A 15,445-nucleotide genomic window follows, 5' to 3' on the forward strand; every position below is an offset into this window, starting at 1 on the left:
AACAATTTTACCAGGCCAATCTCAGTGGAATAAAGTCTCAGCCAGAAAGAGGCATTTGGCCCGTCACTGTGTAGATTTACGGGGCTGTTAACATTAGTACCTGGTCGCCTAGCTGAACCCAGGAGCTACAGGGAGCAGCGCTGGTGACTCTGGCCGAGGACAGAAACGGTTTTAGTTGTGTCTGGTTTGGATTGTTTCCTCGGGTTGTGACGGGTTCAGGTCAGTGGGGAATATGAGCACTTTGCAGGATCAGGGACATGGGGCTGAATAAAGATAATCTGGGTCACAAGGTCCATCCTATTGGGCCTCCCCGATGCTGTAGCCCTGTCCCGGCCATGGCCCCTGGCAGAGTTTAGAGGGCCGGAGCAGTTCACCCCTCTTCCAGCTACTGTTCCAGGCTCTCTGCAGACTCAGGAAGGCACAGTGCACCTTGGTTGTGCGCCTAGCGTAGGGGTTGTGAGACTTCTGTACTGGTGACCCCTTTCACATAGAAAGCCTCTGAGTGCGACCCCCCTTACACAGTCAAACCACTTGTTTATATCTTTAACACCATTAGAAATGCTGGAGGCAAAGCGGGGTTTGGGGTGGAGGTTGACAGCTCGCGATCCCCCAGGTAATAACCTCGCGACCCCCTGATGTGTCCCGACCCCCGGGTTGAGAACTCCTGCTCTCGTGCGGGTGAAGTGGGAGGGTGGATGGAATTGTGGGCAAAGAAAAGGACAATGGCTCCGATTCCGCACCTCCTCTGGAGCCCGGCGTCCAGCTCTGGCCCCCCCGTGGGCAAGAGAGAGGAGCTGAAGCTGGACCTGGCGTAGAGAAGGGTGGCTGGGGGGCTGTGGGGAACGGAGTGCCAAGGGGGGAGGAGGGATTGGTTTTCTCCCTGGAAATGCCTCCAGGGGGACCGCTCGAGCTGCAGTATACTAGGCAGCAGCCCAGGGCCGCGCTGTGACTCCGGGTCCAGGTGGCACCGACACTCCGGTTTGGCCTGGACACACACGGCCTGGCTGGAGGGGCAGCCCTGCGGGCTCACCGCACGCCCTGGGGAGGAACCTCTGTTCTAGGCGGCAGGAGGGGGCTGCCTCAGGCGGCAGAGCTAAGCAGCCTCTGGGGAGCGCGGCCGCAGCTAACGGGCAGTGTTGGCACCAGAAGAAATGGGGGGAACCCGGCCAGGAGTCAGCGGAGCCTGGAGCTGGGGAGCAGGGAGGTTCCTCCGCACAGGAGCAGGGCGGCAAACAGCCCGGCAGGTTTGAAGATGGAGTCTGATGAGTTTCTGAGTCATTGTGGCTGGTTCTCCGAAAACACCCGCTCAGCGTCCTGGCCCGGGAAGCCAGTGATCCAACCCACGGGCCAAATTCGGTGAATCCTGGTCACGTGCCACCCGAGGCATGAAGCGCATATGCTAAGAAGTGGGCAGCAGCAGCCAGAAAAGCCACCGGTGCCAGGAACCACTAGGGAAGGGAGAGATAATGAGACAGAAAATACCATGCCGCCTCTATCTCAATCTATGGTATGTCCACATCTGGAATACTCAGGGCCGGTGTAACCACTAGGTGAACTAGGCGGCCGCCTAGGGCGCCAAGATTTGGGGGCACCAAAAAGCGGCTGCCGCTCACCTCTCACCCCCGCCCGCTGCCGCTTCCGCTCTGCTCGGCGCGTAGCGTGCGGGGCAGGGGGAGGAGACAGCAGGTTCCTCCCCCCGCGGCCAGGCGGGCCGGGCTGGCTGGATTCGGGAGACTAGAGGAGGCTTGTCCTGCTGGGGGCATCTCGGTCCGCGCCCAGGCCGGGTCAGGGTGGGGCACTTGCTCACTCGCACCCCAGGAGTCCTGGCGTGGCGCGCTGGAGGCCGGGGCTGGGTCTCGGCAAGGAGCCGGAGGGAAGGGGGGCCTGGGCTTTGGGAGACAGAAAGACGCTGCGGCGGGGCAGGGTCCCTGCCCCACAGAGCCAGAGGGGGCTGGCTGAGCTCCAACCGCTCGGGTCGGACTTGACACGTGTGTGGGGGGCGCTGGTGGCGTGTCTGGCTCTCCAGCCTGGTTCCCTTGGGTGCTCTGCAGCCTCCATCGCCCTGGCACTGGCTGTCCCCTGGGGTGCTTCTGTTCTGCTGTTTAATTCTCAATATACGGCCGAGCCATTAAAGCCCTGATCGTGCAAACGCTAGAGCGCCTGCTTTATTTTAGACAGGAGAGTGAATTTCCTGTCCTTGCCGAGCATGTCTGCAGCATCAGGGCCCAGCTGAGGGGTGGAGAAATCACATCGTTCTAAGGCGCTAAAGGAGGGTGGAGTGCTTCCGGGGAGCCAAATTAACTGATTGGTAACCTCAGTCTGTCGTAGTGCTGTACAATACACAGTTTCTCAGCTCAAAGTCTCTTCTCCTTCTCCCCCTGTCTTGTTTCATTTTATTTCTGTTATTGTTTGACTGTTTCCTTGGATGCTTGGTCCCCCCCCCCCCCCCCCCCGGGAAAAAAGTACATGAATGAAATTGCTAACTGAAATCAAACGTCAAGAAAAATGACTAGTAAATTTCCCATTGTGAGATGATCACTTGCTGGCGTGGTATTTGGGGTCACTCTTTGGGCAATTCATTATTTAACTTCTTGATGATAAGATTGGTACGATCTGGAACTATCATTTGCTGGTCAGTATTTTTTTTTTTTTTCAGAAAAAACCAAAACTGATTTTTTCCTTATCACTAAAAAGTAATTTAAAATGAGATGAATTATTTTTTTCTGAAACCTTATGTTATTAATGTCATGGTCTTTGTATATTTTAAGATTGTAACATTAATATTGCATTAAATATGATTTTGCATGTTAATTTATGCTCGGGGGGAGGGGAGGGGGAGGGGGAGGGAGGGCGCAAGGTGGAAGTTTCGCCTAGGGCGCAAAATATCCTTGCACTGGCCCTGGGAATACTGCGTGCAGATGTGATCGCCCCATCTCAAAATAGATGTATTGGAATTGGAAAAGGTTCAGAGAAAGGCAACAGAAATGCTTAGGGGCATGGAACAGCTGCCGTGTGAGGAGAGATGAATCAGACCGGGACTGTTCAGCTTGGAAACGGCTAAGGGGGGATATGATAGACGTCTATAAAATCATGACTGGTGTGGAGAAAGTCAATAAGGAAGTGTTATTTGCTCCTCATAAGGACAAGAACTAGGGGCCACCCAATGACATTAACAGGCAGCAGGTTTAAAACAAACATAAGGAAGTATTTCTTCACACAACGCACGATTAACCTGTGGAACTCCTTGCCAGGGGATGTTGTGAAGGCCAAAAGTATAACTGGGTTAAAAGAAGAGTGAGATGAGCTCCTGGAGGATGGGTCCATCAGTGGCGATTAGCCAGGATGCTGAGGGATACAGCCCCACGCTCCGGGTGTCCCTAGATCTGTGATGGCTGGAAGCTGGGACTGGACGCCCGGGGACGGATCACTCGATAGCCGCCCTGTTCTGTTCATTCCCTCTGGGACACCTGGCACCGGCTGCTGTCAGAGACAGGGCGCCGGGCTGGACAGGCCGTTGCTCTGACCGTCCCAGGAACGTGACAGGACACCGTGGTGAGGGCCGGACTCGATGACCCAGGCGGGCTCCGGTCCTGAGTTCCGTTTGCACTTGGCACCGGCTCTGAACGGCCACGGGGCGCCCCCTCTTTGCGCTGGGGGGCTCCGAGCCCGGGGGCTGGGCACACGCAGGCAGGGCACCATCCAGCCGGTGGTTTGCCTGGCAGGAGTCTCCGCTCTCAGCTGCGGGCACCGGGCAATGCAGGGAAAGGCCCCTGGGTGCGGGGGGGTCCAGCGCCCCGCCCCAGGCAGCCGAAGCCTGTGGCTTTGGTGCGGGGCAGAGCCGGTCTCTGGAGCCCAGAGACAGGCGGGGGGAGCTCGCCATGGGCCCGGCCCGGGGCAGGGCTGGGGGCTGGGGGCTGGCTCGGCCCGGCCCCCGGGGTGGAGCTGCGGGCGGGCGGGAGGGAGGGAGTTTCCCGCACGGGGAGCCGGGAGCTGGGAGCGCCCAGCATGGCAGCCTGCAAGAACATTGTCATTTTCGGGGCCACCGGCATGACCGGCCTGGCCACCCTGGCGCAAGCGCTGCAGGCGGGTAAGGGGGCGCGGGGACCCCCCGGCCGGAGCCCGCCGCCGGGGCGGGGCGGGGCGGGGCAGAGGCGCCCCGGGGCCTGGGCACAGACAAGGGCTGGAGACCCCAGGGAGCGACCTGCTGCCGGTTCAAATCCTGCCTCCGTCCCTCACTCCCCGGGTCTCTGCTGGGGGCCACTTTCCCCCTCTAACAGTCGGGGAACGGATCCTCCCTTTGGCTCCCCGGACTGGGGGCGTTTCGGGGCAGGGGCTGCCCTTGCTGGGTCTGGGCAGCCCCTGGCGCGGTGTGGCCCTGATCTCACCTGGGGTCTGGGCAGCGCCCGGCCCGACGGGACCTGATCTCGGCCAGGGTCTGGGCAGCGCCCAGCGCAACGGGGCCTGATCTTGGCTGGGGTCTGGGCAGCGCCCAGCGCAACGGGGCCTGATCTTGGCTGGGGTCTGGGCAGCGCCCGGCCCAACGGGGCCCTGATCTCACCTGGGGTCTGGGCAGCGCCCGGCCCGACGGGACCTGATCTCGGCCGGGGTCTGGACAGCGCCCGGCGCGATGGGGACCTGATCTCGGCCAGGGTCTGGGCAGCGCCCAGCGCAACGGGGCCTGATCTTGGCTGGGGTCTGGGCAGCGCCCAGCGCAACGGGGCCTGATCTTGGCTGGGGTCTGGGCAGCGCCCGGCCCGACGGGGCCCTGATCTCACCTGGGGTCTGGGCAGCGCCCGGCCCGACGGGACCTGATCTCGGCCGGGGTCTGGGCGGCACCCGGCGCGACGGGGCCCTGATCTCGGCCGGGGTCTGGGCAGCGCCCAGCGCAACAGGGCCTGATTTTGCCTGGGGTCTGGGCAGCGCCCGGCGCGACGGGGCCCTGATCTCGGCCAGGTGCTACCACAGTACACGTAAGAGCAGTTCTCCCACAGGCCCTACATTCTGGGCATGGGTAGGTGCTTCCAGTCCTTCAGGCTCTACGTGACTTCTCGGTCTCTGGGTGGGGAAGGCACATGTGAGCCGGAGAGATAAGACGGGGGCGTTGGTATCTGGGCCGCCAGGGGCCAGAAACAGCTGCACAGACCCAGTGGAAAGGGCTGGGGCGGCACCAAACCTGTCGCTGGTGTAGACTGTCCTGGTGCGGCAGGCACTCGAAAGGCTCGCAGGGTGAGGGCCTTGTGGCTGTGAGTGCGTGACTCAGCTCTGCAGAAAGGGCACATCCGTCACTGCGTGACTCAGTTTCCCCAGCTGCGGGATGGGGAGGGTGGCGCTGAGCCGGCAGCGAGGAGCACTTTGCGTCCCCTCTGATGAAAGGGGCTCTGAACCGGAGCCTGGGTTTTCTCTGGGAAGTTGAACACTACCAGTGGTCTGACTTGGTGGCAGATTTCGCGGAGGGCCACCAGTCCCCAGCACAGACCTAGGCGCGGGGAGGGGACGCTTCCCTCACTCCTAGAGGCTGCACTTGCCTCCGTCCCCGTCTTGGCACCGGCACGAGCCTGGTGCATTGAGCAATCGGCCCTGGCGTTGCCGCCGCACGAGCCACCCAAATGCCGTGCCGTGGGTCCCTGAGCCCCACCCCAAGCGGTGCAGGATCAGCGCTGGGTGAACCATGAGCGAGGTACGGCCCAAGGAGCCAGCGGGTGGGGCCAGGAACCCCGGCACTCCTCGGGAAACGCTGCTGCCATGAAGGTTGAGAGGGGACTGGACCTCGGAGAGCAGAGACTCCAGGAGACAAAGGCAGAGCTGTTAGGCGTATTACGGCAGCACCGGGGAGCCCCAGTCCTGGAGCCGGACCCTGCGGTGCCGGGCGCTGTACAAACCACAACAGACGGGCCCTGCCCCACAGAACTGCCCAGCTAAGTGAGGAACGAGACACGGTGGCTGGACCCTGCAGCGAGTAGATTCAGGCTAGAAATAAGGTGCAGATTGGTACCCAAGCGCTGGAGCAAACAAGCTGGGAGATGGGGAACCCCTAGCAAGCAGCCAGTGCCTGCAGATCCAGCCTGAGCGTCTCTTTCAACAGCCCCCTCCAGTGTGGCCAGCCGCTCGGGCTGGGTGTGACCCTCCACCTTGTGTTAGCACAAGGGCAGATGGGGTGGGGTCCCTTCTGGCCTAAAGCTCCCTGAGGCTGCAATCAGTGGGGCCAGGGGGCCCGGCCCGGCCCGGCCTGGCCCTGCAGCACTGGCTCTGTCCGTGGGATGGCCCGGCTTTGCCCCCAATCCCTAGGCGGTGCCATGCCACGGACACCACGGGGTTAAATCCTAGAGTTGAGCGGGCAGTAGTCCTTTGCACACATGCTGGATGCATTGAGATCCACACCAGGACTGTGTGTGAAATGCCACCTGTCACGGACTCACAGATCGTGCCCACTCTTGGCCCCGTGCGGTCCGTGGGGGATGCCCCTTTTAGTGAGACAGCCCTTCTCCAAACCATTGAAACTCCACAGAAAACAAGAAAACCCCCCACTTCGTCACACCACCTAGCGGGGGAGAGCCAGTCCGGATGCCTGGGTTCTCTTCCCTGCTCCGCCAGCGACCGGCTCGGGACTTGGGCAGGTTCCCCCCCGCGAGTCTCACTTCCTCAGTGAGGAGCATCCGTCAGCTTTGTAGAGCTGTCAACTAATGGGAAGTGCTGTGCAAGACCCGGGGTAGTATTAACCCAACAAAACCGTTTATACTGCAGGCACTGCCCGAGGCCTCTCATGCCAGCCCCCGGCCGAGATCAGGGCCCCGTCGCGCCGGGCGCCGCCCAGACCCCGGCCGAGATCAGGGCCCCGTCGCGCCGGGCGCCGCCCAGACCCCGGCCGAGATCAGGGCCCCGTCGCGCCGGGCGCCGCCCAGACCCCAACCGAGATCAGGGCCCCATCGCGCCGGGCGCCGCCCAGACCCCGACCGAGATCAGGGCCCCGTCGCGCCGGGCGCCGCCCAGACCCCAACCGAGATCAGGGCCCCGTCGCGCCGGGCGCCGCCCAGACCCCGACCGAGATCAGGGCCCCGTCGCGCCGGGCGCCGCCCACACCCCAGCCGAGATTGGGGCCCCGTCGCGCTGGGCACTGCCCAGACCCCAACCGAGATCAGGGCCCCGTCGGGCCGGGCGCTGCCCAGACCCCGGCCGAGATCAGGGCCCCATCGCGCCGGGCGCCGCCCAGACCCCAACCGAGATCAGGGCCCCGTCGCGCCGGGCGCTGCACAGACCCCAGCCGAGATTGGGGCCCCGTCGCGCTGGGCACTGCCCAGACCCCAACCGAGATCAGGGCCCCGTCGGGCCGGGCGCTGCCCAGACCCCGGCCGAGATCAGGGCCCCATCGCGCCGGGCGCCGCCCACACCCCAGCCGAGATTGGGGCCCCGTCGCGCTGGGCACTGCCCAGACCCCAACCGAGATCAGGGCCCCGTCGCGCCGGGCGCCGCCAAGACACACAATGAGAGGCAGCACCTGCTATGTAAAGTGCAGAAGGGGACACAGGAGGGGGAGGAAGGCCTGTGGCAGAACTGGAGCTAGAACCCAGGTCTTCTGAGTCCTAGCGTAGGGCCTGACCCACTAGGCCACGCTGCCTGTCAGCCACCAGGTGCCCTGCCTGGCAGGACTCCAGTCAGCGCCAGCTCCTGGGAGAATCACCGTTAGTGCAAACTCAGCCCCCCAGAGACTCCCCCTCGCACCACGAGGGCAAATGCAGCAGCATTCAAAGCTGTCCTGAGGGCTGGAAGTGAGTGGCTCTGCTCAGTGCCAGGATGGATAGACGGGGTCCTGGGAAAGCCCCTCTCCCCCCACCCCCCACATGGCGCCTGGGGTCCAACTCCTGCTGCCCGGCACCTCGCCCGATCGTTCCCGCCACGCCGAGCGCCGGGCAGCGTCTCACACCCGCTGTGCACTGGTGTCACACGTGTTTCACACCCGCTGTGCGCTGGTGTCACACGCGCCGAGCGCCGGGCAGCGTCTCACACCCGCTGTGCACTGGTGTCACACGTGTTTCACACCCGCTGTGCGCTGGTGTCACACGCGCCGAGCAGCGTCTCACACCCGCTGTGCACTGGTGTCACATGCGTTTCACACCCGCTGTGCGCTGGTGTCACGCGCGCCCAGCGCCGGGCAGCGTCTCACACCCGCTGTGCACTGGTGTCACATGCGTTTCACACCCGCTGTGCGCTGGTGTCACGCGCGCCAAGCTCTGGGCAGCGTCTCACACCTGCTGTGCACTGGTTTCACACGCGTTTCACACCCACTGTGCGCTGGTGTCACACGCTCCGAGTGCCCGGCAGCGTCTCACACCCGCTGTGCACTGGTGTCACACGGACCCAGAGAGACTCAACCTCCGTGTCAGAGCTGCCAGCGAGGGAGGGTCCGTCCGGCCCCGCAGCTCAGACGCCCTGATCCTGCTGAGTCACGGTCCCCATGGTGCTGACTCACCACCCCATGGCCGGGTGCAGGGGGGAGGGGAGCACCGCCTGCTCCTGCTGGCCCCAGGCCTGGCTCTCTGCTCCTCCGCGGGGGCCAGGGATGGGGGGTTAAAGCCCCTTTGCTGCCCCATATCCTGGGCCCTGCCTGGCTTCGGGGGTCAGGTACAGCAGTCTCAGGGCTGCTCTAACTCCCGCTCCGCCTCCTATGGGCCCCGGGGGGCAGGGAACGGCCCCAGCCAGTGCGCCCCGGCCACGCCCCTTATCCGCCTCCTATGGGCCCTGGGGGGCAGGGAACGGCCCCAGCCAGTGCGCCCCGGCCACGCCCCGATCAGCGGAGTGGGGCACAGAGACCCTGGTGATGGGGACTCTCGGTAGGACAGGGGGATTCTCAATGTACCGACCTCCTTCCAGCCCCAACCTGCGCAGCCTCGTCACACTCCCCCCACCCGGGGCAGCCCGCCCACCCAGCTGTCCAGCCCACGCCCCAGGACCGGCCTGGCAGCTCTGGGGGAGACGCAGGGGGCTCGAGCTCCCCTCTACTGGCTCGCAGCAGGTGCTGCAGGTGCGAGGTATGCCCTGCGCAGAGCAGCGTGACCATGGGGCAGCGGGGGCTGCTGGGTCTCTGGCCGAAGCTCCCACACCAGAGGGGTCCCACTACCTAGCCAGAGACTGACAATGACTCCTGGCACTTTGCAAACTGCCAAGAGATTGGTGTCAAAGGTGTTGTCCCCTGTGAATAGCCAGGGGAAACTGAGGCACAGGGACGTGACAAGGCTGAGGCCACACAGTGAGTATCAGAGCCGGGAAGAGAACCCAGGAGTCTTGGCTCCCAGCCCCCCTGCTCTAACCACCAGCCCCCACTCCCCTCCCAGAGCTGGGGAGAGAACCCAGGAGTCCTGGCTCCCAGCCCCCTGCTCTCACCACTAGACCCCCCTCCCTCTGGCGCTGCCCGAGGCTCCCCCCACGCACACCCACTCGCTGTCTCTCCCGCTGGCAGGGTACCTGGTGACGGTGCTGGTGCGGGACCCGGCGCGGCTGCCCCCGGAGCACAAGCCGGCGCAAGTCGTGGTGGGCGACGTGCTGAACCCGCCGGACGTGGACAGGGCAATTCAGGGGCAGGACGCCGTCATCATCATCCTGGGCACCCGCAACGACCTGAGTATGACGCGCCCCCAGGGACTGGGGCCCCTCCCTCGGCCCCTGCGCTCCCCACTCCTCCCGGGGCCCCTCCCTCGGCCCCCGCGCTCCCCGCTCCTCCTGCCCCCTGGGGCCCCTCCCTCGGCCCCTGCGCTCCCCACTCCTCCTGGGGCCCCTCCCTCGGCCTCCGCGCTCCACGCTCCTGCCCCCCGGGGCCCCTCCCCCGGTCCCCGTGCTCCACGCTCCTGCCCCCTGGGGCCCCTCCCTCGGCCCCCGTGCTCCCCACTCCTCCTGCCCTGCACCCTCTGACCCACCCCCTGCACCCCCCCAAAGCTCCCCCTGCCCCATCCCACACAGCCTCCACGCCCAACAAATCCCCCTACCCTTGGCACTCTCCCCCCATCCCTGGAGCCCCCCTGACCCAGCTGCTCTCCCATCCAGGCCCCACCACCATGATGTCCGAGGGCACCAGGAACATAGTGGCGGCCATGAAGGCCCACGGGATCCGGAAGGTGGTCGTGTGCCTGTCGGGTGAGTCCAGCGGCCCCCGCCCTGAGCTTTGGGGCACCGGCTGGGTGCATGCCCCTGCCCGCATCTCCCTGGGCTACGTGGCCGGCCAGCGGGGGCTGGATTCCGGCTCACTCCTTCCACCAGACATGCAGCTCTTGGGCCCGGAGGGACCCTGCTCCTGTGCCCGAGCGATTGACGATGTTTGTGTTTCAGACCATCCCCCCGTTAGCGGCTCCCGTTTGCCAGGTTCTTGTGCCAAAGGACGGGTCAGGTGGGAGCCCCGGGGCCGGCCGGCTGCCAACTCTTAGGAGAAACCTGTTGGAATTGGCTCAGCGGGCGCCGTCCCAAGCCCTCCGGCCTAGCGCCGGGGGAGAGACCCCAGAGGGAGCCGAGCAGCCGCGGCCGGCAGAGCACCCTGGGGTGGGGGGTTATCGGCGTCTCCCTCGTCGCCGGCACTGCCCGGGGGCACGGGCCTGGCCTGTCCCCGCTGCAGCGATGCCTCATGCGTCTGGGAGGGTTCTCTTCCTGGCCGTTCCTCCCCTGCCAAGGGGGCGCCTGCTCCCACGGGTTCCTAACCCCTTTGCCTCGGGTTCAGGACCACGTCCGCCCCTTCGCTCCCTGCTGTCCTGGGGGCCTTGGTCCTGCCCCACACCGGGAGAAACGAGCCCCTTGCGGTAACCTGGCTGCAGGGCCGCCCGGCAGCGTCCTCGCATGTGACGCCGGAGGGTCCGGGGTTACCCGCGTTAGGGCCGTGGGGCCGGGTGCAGCTACGCTGCCGTCTGACAGGCCTTGCAGGCTCCTTCCGTCCCCACCTTAATGGATCCCCCCGCCTCCCTGAGCGAATACGACAGCCTCCGCGGGCACAGCACCATCACTAGCGGCTTTCTCCTCGTATCCCCCGGGGCGAGCCCACCTCTCAGCTGGGGGACGAAAGGACTTGCCCAAGTCTCACAGAGTCAGTGGGAGATGGGGAGAGAACCCAGGAATCCGGGCTCCCAATCCCCCTGCTCTAACCACTAGACACCACTCCCCTCCCAGAGCTGGAGAGAGAACCCAGGAGTCCTGGCTCCCAGCGCCCCCCCCCCCCGCTCTAACCACTAGACCCCACTCCCCTCCCAGAGCCGGGGAGAGAACCCAGGAATCCTGGCTCCCAACCCCCCGCTCTAACCACTAGCCCCCACTCCCCTCCCAGAGCTGGGATAGAACCCAGGAGTCCGGGCTTTGCTGCCACTGTCCTTCCTCCCCTGTTCTGACTCTCCCCTCCCCCCCCCCCCCCCGTAGCTTTCCTGATGTGGGACCTGAAGAAGGTGCCACCCAAGCTCCTGCCGGTGACGGAGGATCACATCCGCATGCACCAGATCCTGCAGGAGTCGGGGCTGGACTGTGTCTCCGTCATGCCGCCCCACATCGCTGGTGGGTAGGGGGCTCTGGCTGGGACCAGCTCTCTCTGCCAGTACCTGGGAGAGAGGGGCCGGGTGGGCTCCCCCTCTGGGTTCACGGGGGACAGCGGGTGGGGCAGGATACCCCCTCCCAGTTGGAGGGTTGGGCGCAGGCCTGTGTGGGTGGGTGACTCGGAGTGGGGCCCCATGTCACACACACACACCCCGGGCAGGCTCGCTGGCCGAGCAGGGGGCTGGCATGGGAGGAAGAGGGGCCGGTGACCCTCAGTGCCGGCTACGTCCCAAGCCGTCCCTCCCTCCCTGCCCGCCAGATGACCAGCCGCTGACCGGGGACTACACGGTGACGGTGAACACGTCCGGCGGCGCCCGGGTCATCTCCAAGCACGACCTCGGCCACTTCTTCCTGAAATGCCTCACCACCTCGGAGTACGACGGGCAGAGCATCTATCTCTCCAGGAACTACCCCAAGGTGTGAGGGCGCCGGCCCCTGCCGGGAACTCCCCACCCGCGCTGCCCCTGTTGCTTGGATCCAGCCGCCTGCCGCCACTTTCCCGCAACCTCGCCGCCTGCTCCGGATCGGGGGGGGCTCAGCCCAGCTCCTAGCCGCTACCGCAGCGCAAGTGGGGCTGGCTGGGCCCCTGGATCGGGGGCCCAATGAGCGAGGCTGAATTCAGTTCTGTCCTCCACGGCCTGTGGCGGGAGAGAAAATTCAGCCTCCAGCTCCCCAGTGTCTTTCCGCAGGTCAGTTCGTGGAGCTCCTTCGGGGCCAGCGCTCAACCCCGGCCGGGGAGCTGCCCTAACCCCATGGTGACCCCTCGCTGCCGAGCCCAGGCCTCGGGCTGCCTTTGATATCCGCTGTGGTTTGCTTCTCGCTGGCAGCAGGAGCTTCCACCCACCTACCGCGCGGGGACGAGTAAAGATTTCCTATTTTCTCAGACTGAATCTCGCGGGTCTCTTTCATCTCTGAGCAGCCAGCTCCCAACGTGCGTGTTCTTCGTGGGGGTCACTGCGGGATTAGCCTGTGCGACTCCTTGCCACTAGATTGCAATGGAGCTGTAACAAAGGCTCTGATGAGCAGGAACAGCCAGTGCGCCAGATGCAGAGATTAAAACTACAATGGAGAACATGGGACAGTGGGCACCCCCACCTGCAGAGCACTCCCCCCCCCCCCCCCGGCTGCAGAGCGCTCCCTCCCCCCCGCCTGCAGAACGCTCCCTCCCCCCCAGCCGGCAGAGCGCTCCCCCCCCCAGCTGCAGAGAGAATATGGGACAGTGGGCACCCCCGCCTGCAGAGCGCTCCCCCCCCCCCCGGCTGCAGGGAGCATATAGGACAGTGGGCACCCCCACCTGCAGAGCGCTTCCCCCCCCTCCTGGCTGCAGGGCAGCATCGTCACGTCACGCTCCGAGCACCTTTCCGCCCGGAATCTCAAAGCACTTCACACAGACAGGGCAGGACCATTATCCCCATTTTACAGCTGGGGAAATCAAGGCACAGAGCAGGAAAGTGACTTGCCCTAGCTGGGAATAGGCCCTAGGTGTCCTGTCTGCCTGGGCACCGTTCTAACCCTCGAGCTAAGGGGGTTGAAGTCTCCCTGGGGGCAGCACTGCGGGGTCTCTGGAGCAGCTGCTGCTGGCCTGTTGCAGACGGGATACCGGGCCAGATAGGCTCTGGTGTGATCCAAGGGTGGGGGGCGATTCCTCAGCAGTAACCTGCCCCCGAACAGCTGTACAGATATTAGCCAATTAGCCCCAGGCATCCCCATGTGCCAGAGGGGGAACTGGCCTCTGACGAGGTAGGGGCTAGTCCACGGAGGATCGCACTGGCCCCTGAGAACAATGGGCTCTGCTGGGGGCTGAGAGGCACCATGGCCCAGTGGTTAGACCACCTGCCTAGGGGCACTTGGGAGACCTGGACTAATAACCATGTTTCTGAATCCCATAGGAGGTGCCAGGCCTAGCCATAGAGACACAATGTCCTCTGATGGGCTCTAGACCCCAGGGAGCGCCTCAGCAGGGCTGCAGACTGTTTAAAGGGATAGCACCCAAGTCCCATTTGGGGAAACCGAGGCACAGAGCGATGCGGCGACTTGCCCAAGGCCATAGAAGGAGGCATTGGCAGAGCCAGGCGTTGAAGTTGCGTCCACAGTGGGAGAACAAGCTGCTGTATCCAGCTTCCTGGACGTTGTTTAGACAGTTTAAGGCGGGAAGGGAACCGTGGGCTCCTCCCGCCTGACCTGCCTAGCCCTGGCCTGAGGTTAGAGCAGATCTCCCCGAGGGGCAGCCCGGGTGCAAGCCACGAAGGTCTGTAGGGTTTAGGTGCCACCACGGTGCACCAGCCTCCAGCTCGGCAGGCTGTGTTCGGCCCCTGGGTGGACGCGCTGCCACTTGGCTCCTGGCATCCGGGCGCCTGTCTCCCGCCGGAGCCCCCGAGCAATGCCCATGCCGGGGAGACAGGGACTTCAGCCACAGGCCTCACGTCGGTGCCTGACCTGGGCAGGGGCTCGGATGCTGCCTCCGGGATCGGGCCCCCAGGCGAGTTCACAAACCACCAGCTGGGTTGGGGGGAGGAAGCTCTCCCTTGTGAGCTGTGGGTGGGGCACCCCCCCAGCAGGTGGGGGACACCTGGCTCCAGCCCCCACCCTCTTGGGGAAATGGGGGGGGGGTGAACAGGGATCTGCCAGCTCTCAGGTGAGAGCCCTTGTTCCATCTCAGGGGAGGCAGGAAAACGGTGGGATTCTGGGCCTGGGGGCAGGACGATGCTTGGGGGAGACGCTCTCTCATTCCCCAGACTCCCCACACCCCCCGCAGGGGACCTCCCTGGAGGCCGACAGGGCCGGTGTCAATGGGACACGTCTCCCTGTCCGCCCTGGGGTAGCATTAGCCCCACATCACACCGGGACGGGCAGCAACAGGACACAGAGCCCAGGGGAGCTGCTCCCAGCTCCCGCCCTGGGCATGCCGAGGCATTAACCATAGATCACACCTCTCCAGAGCCAGGGAAAGAACCAGCAGGCCCCAAATCCCCACTCCCCTCCCAGGGGCAGGGACAGAACCCAGGAGTCCTGTCTCCCAGCCTCCCCCTGCTCTAACCACTAGACCCCATTCCCTTCCCAGAGCTGGGGATAGAACCCAGGAGTCCTGGCTCCCAGCCCCCACGCAGTAACTTCCCTCAGACCCAGGAGTCCCGCTGCTCGCTCACTCCCGGGCTGGATAGTTCAGTCCCGGGATGCAGGGGGGTCCCAGCTCTGTGGGCTGGAGGCGATCGCAGCCCCCCAGGGGGCGGGCCGGAGACACCTGGAGCGGCCAGGTAAGGGCCCCGCCCAGCCAATCCCAGCCTCCCGAGGCGTCCGAACCAGCCAATGGGGGCCGGGCGGGGCCCGCGGGCGTCCTGTGCAGACCCCAGGCGCTAACTCCTGAGCGCGGAGCCCGAAGCGGCGGTAGGTGCCGGGCCCCATAGGGGGGACCTGGGCTCCGGGGCTAGACACCCGTATCTATGCCTCCCCCCCCCGGCTCATCCCTTATCTGTGGCCCCGGCGCCCCTCCCCCCAGCACCCCTGCAATGGGGGCTGCACCCCCCCAGCTCACCCCTTATCTGTGCCCCCGCACCCCTGCAATGGGGGCTGCACCCGCCCCGCTCACCTCTTATCTGTGCCCCCCGTGCCCCTCCCCCCAGCACCCCCGCAATGGGGGCTGCACCCCCCCTGCTCACCCCTTATCTGTGCCCCCCGTGCCCCTCCCCCCAGCACCCCTGCAATGGGGGCTGCACCCCCCCAGCTCACCCCTTATCTGTGCCCCCCGCGCCCCCCACCCCCAGCACCCCTGCAATGGGGGCTGCACCCCCCCAGCTCACCCCTTATCTGTGCCCCCCGCGCCCCCCGCCCCCAGCACCCCTGCAATGGGGGCTGCACCAGCCCCGCTCACCTCTTATCTGTGCCCCCCGTGCCC

General features: G+C 65.1%; 1 protein-coding gene across 1 annotated transcript; it reads left to right on the plus strand.

Moving 5' to 3' along the window:
- The first annotated feature begins 3,962 nt into the window (after positions 1-3,962).
- BLVRB (biliverdin reductase B) lies at positions 3,963-12,436 on the plus strand. The gene is made up of 5 exons (XM_065420676.1): positions 3,963-4,087; positions 9,452-9,613; positions 10,033-10,122; positions 11,383-11,514; positions 11,813-12,436. Exons 1-5 carry the CDS (start codon positions 4,006-4,008, stop codon positions 11,974-11,976), a joined length of 630 nt encoding a protein of 209 aa, XP_065276748.1. The 5' UTR covers positions 3,963-4,005; the 3' UTR covers positions 11,977-12,436.
- The last annotated feature ends 3,009 nt before the right edge of the window (positions 12,437-15,445 follow it).

This window comes from Emys orbicularis, chromosome 21 (assembly GCF_028017835.1).
Source record: "Emys orbicularis isolate rEmyOrb1 chromosome 21, rEmyOrb1.hap1, whole genome shotgun sequence".
Taxonomy (NCBI): domain Eukaryota; kingdom Metazoa; phylum Chordata; order Testudines; family Emydidae; genus Emys; species Emys orbicularis.

Coding starts and splice junctions, on each gene's coding strand:
- BLVRB (XM_065420676.1), top strand. CDS start 4,006: ATGGCAGCCTGCAAGAACATTGTCATTTTCGGGGCCACCGGCATGACC. Junction 10,123..11,382: donor GGTGGTCGTGTGCCTGTCGG/GTGAGTCCAGCG, acceptor CCCCCCCCGTAG/CTTTCCTGATGTGGGACCTG. Junction 11,515..11,812: donor CATGCCGCCCCACATCGCTG/GTGGGTAGGGGG, acceptor CCTGCCCGCCAG/ATGACCAGCCGCTGACCGGG.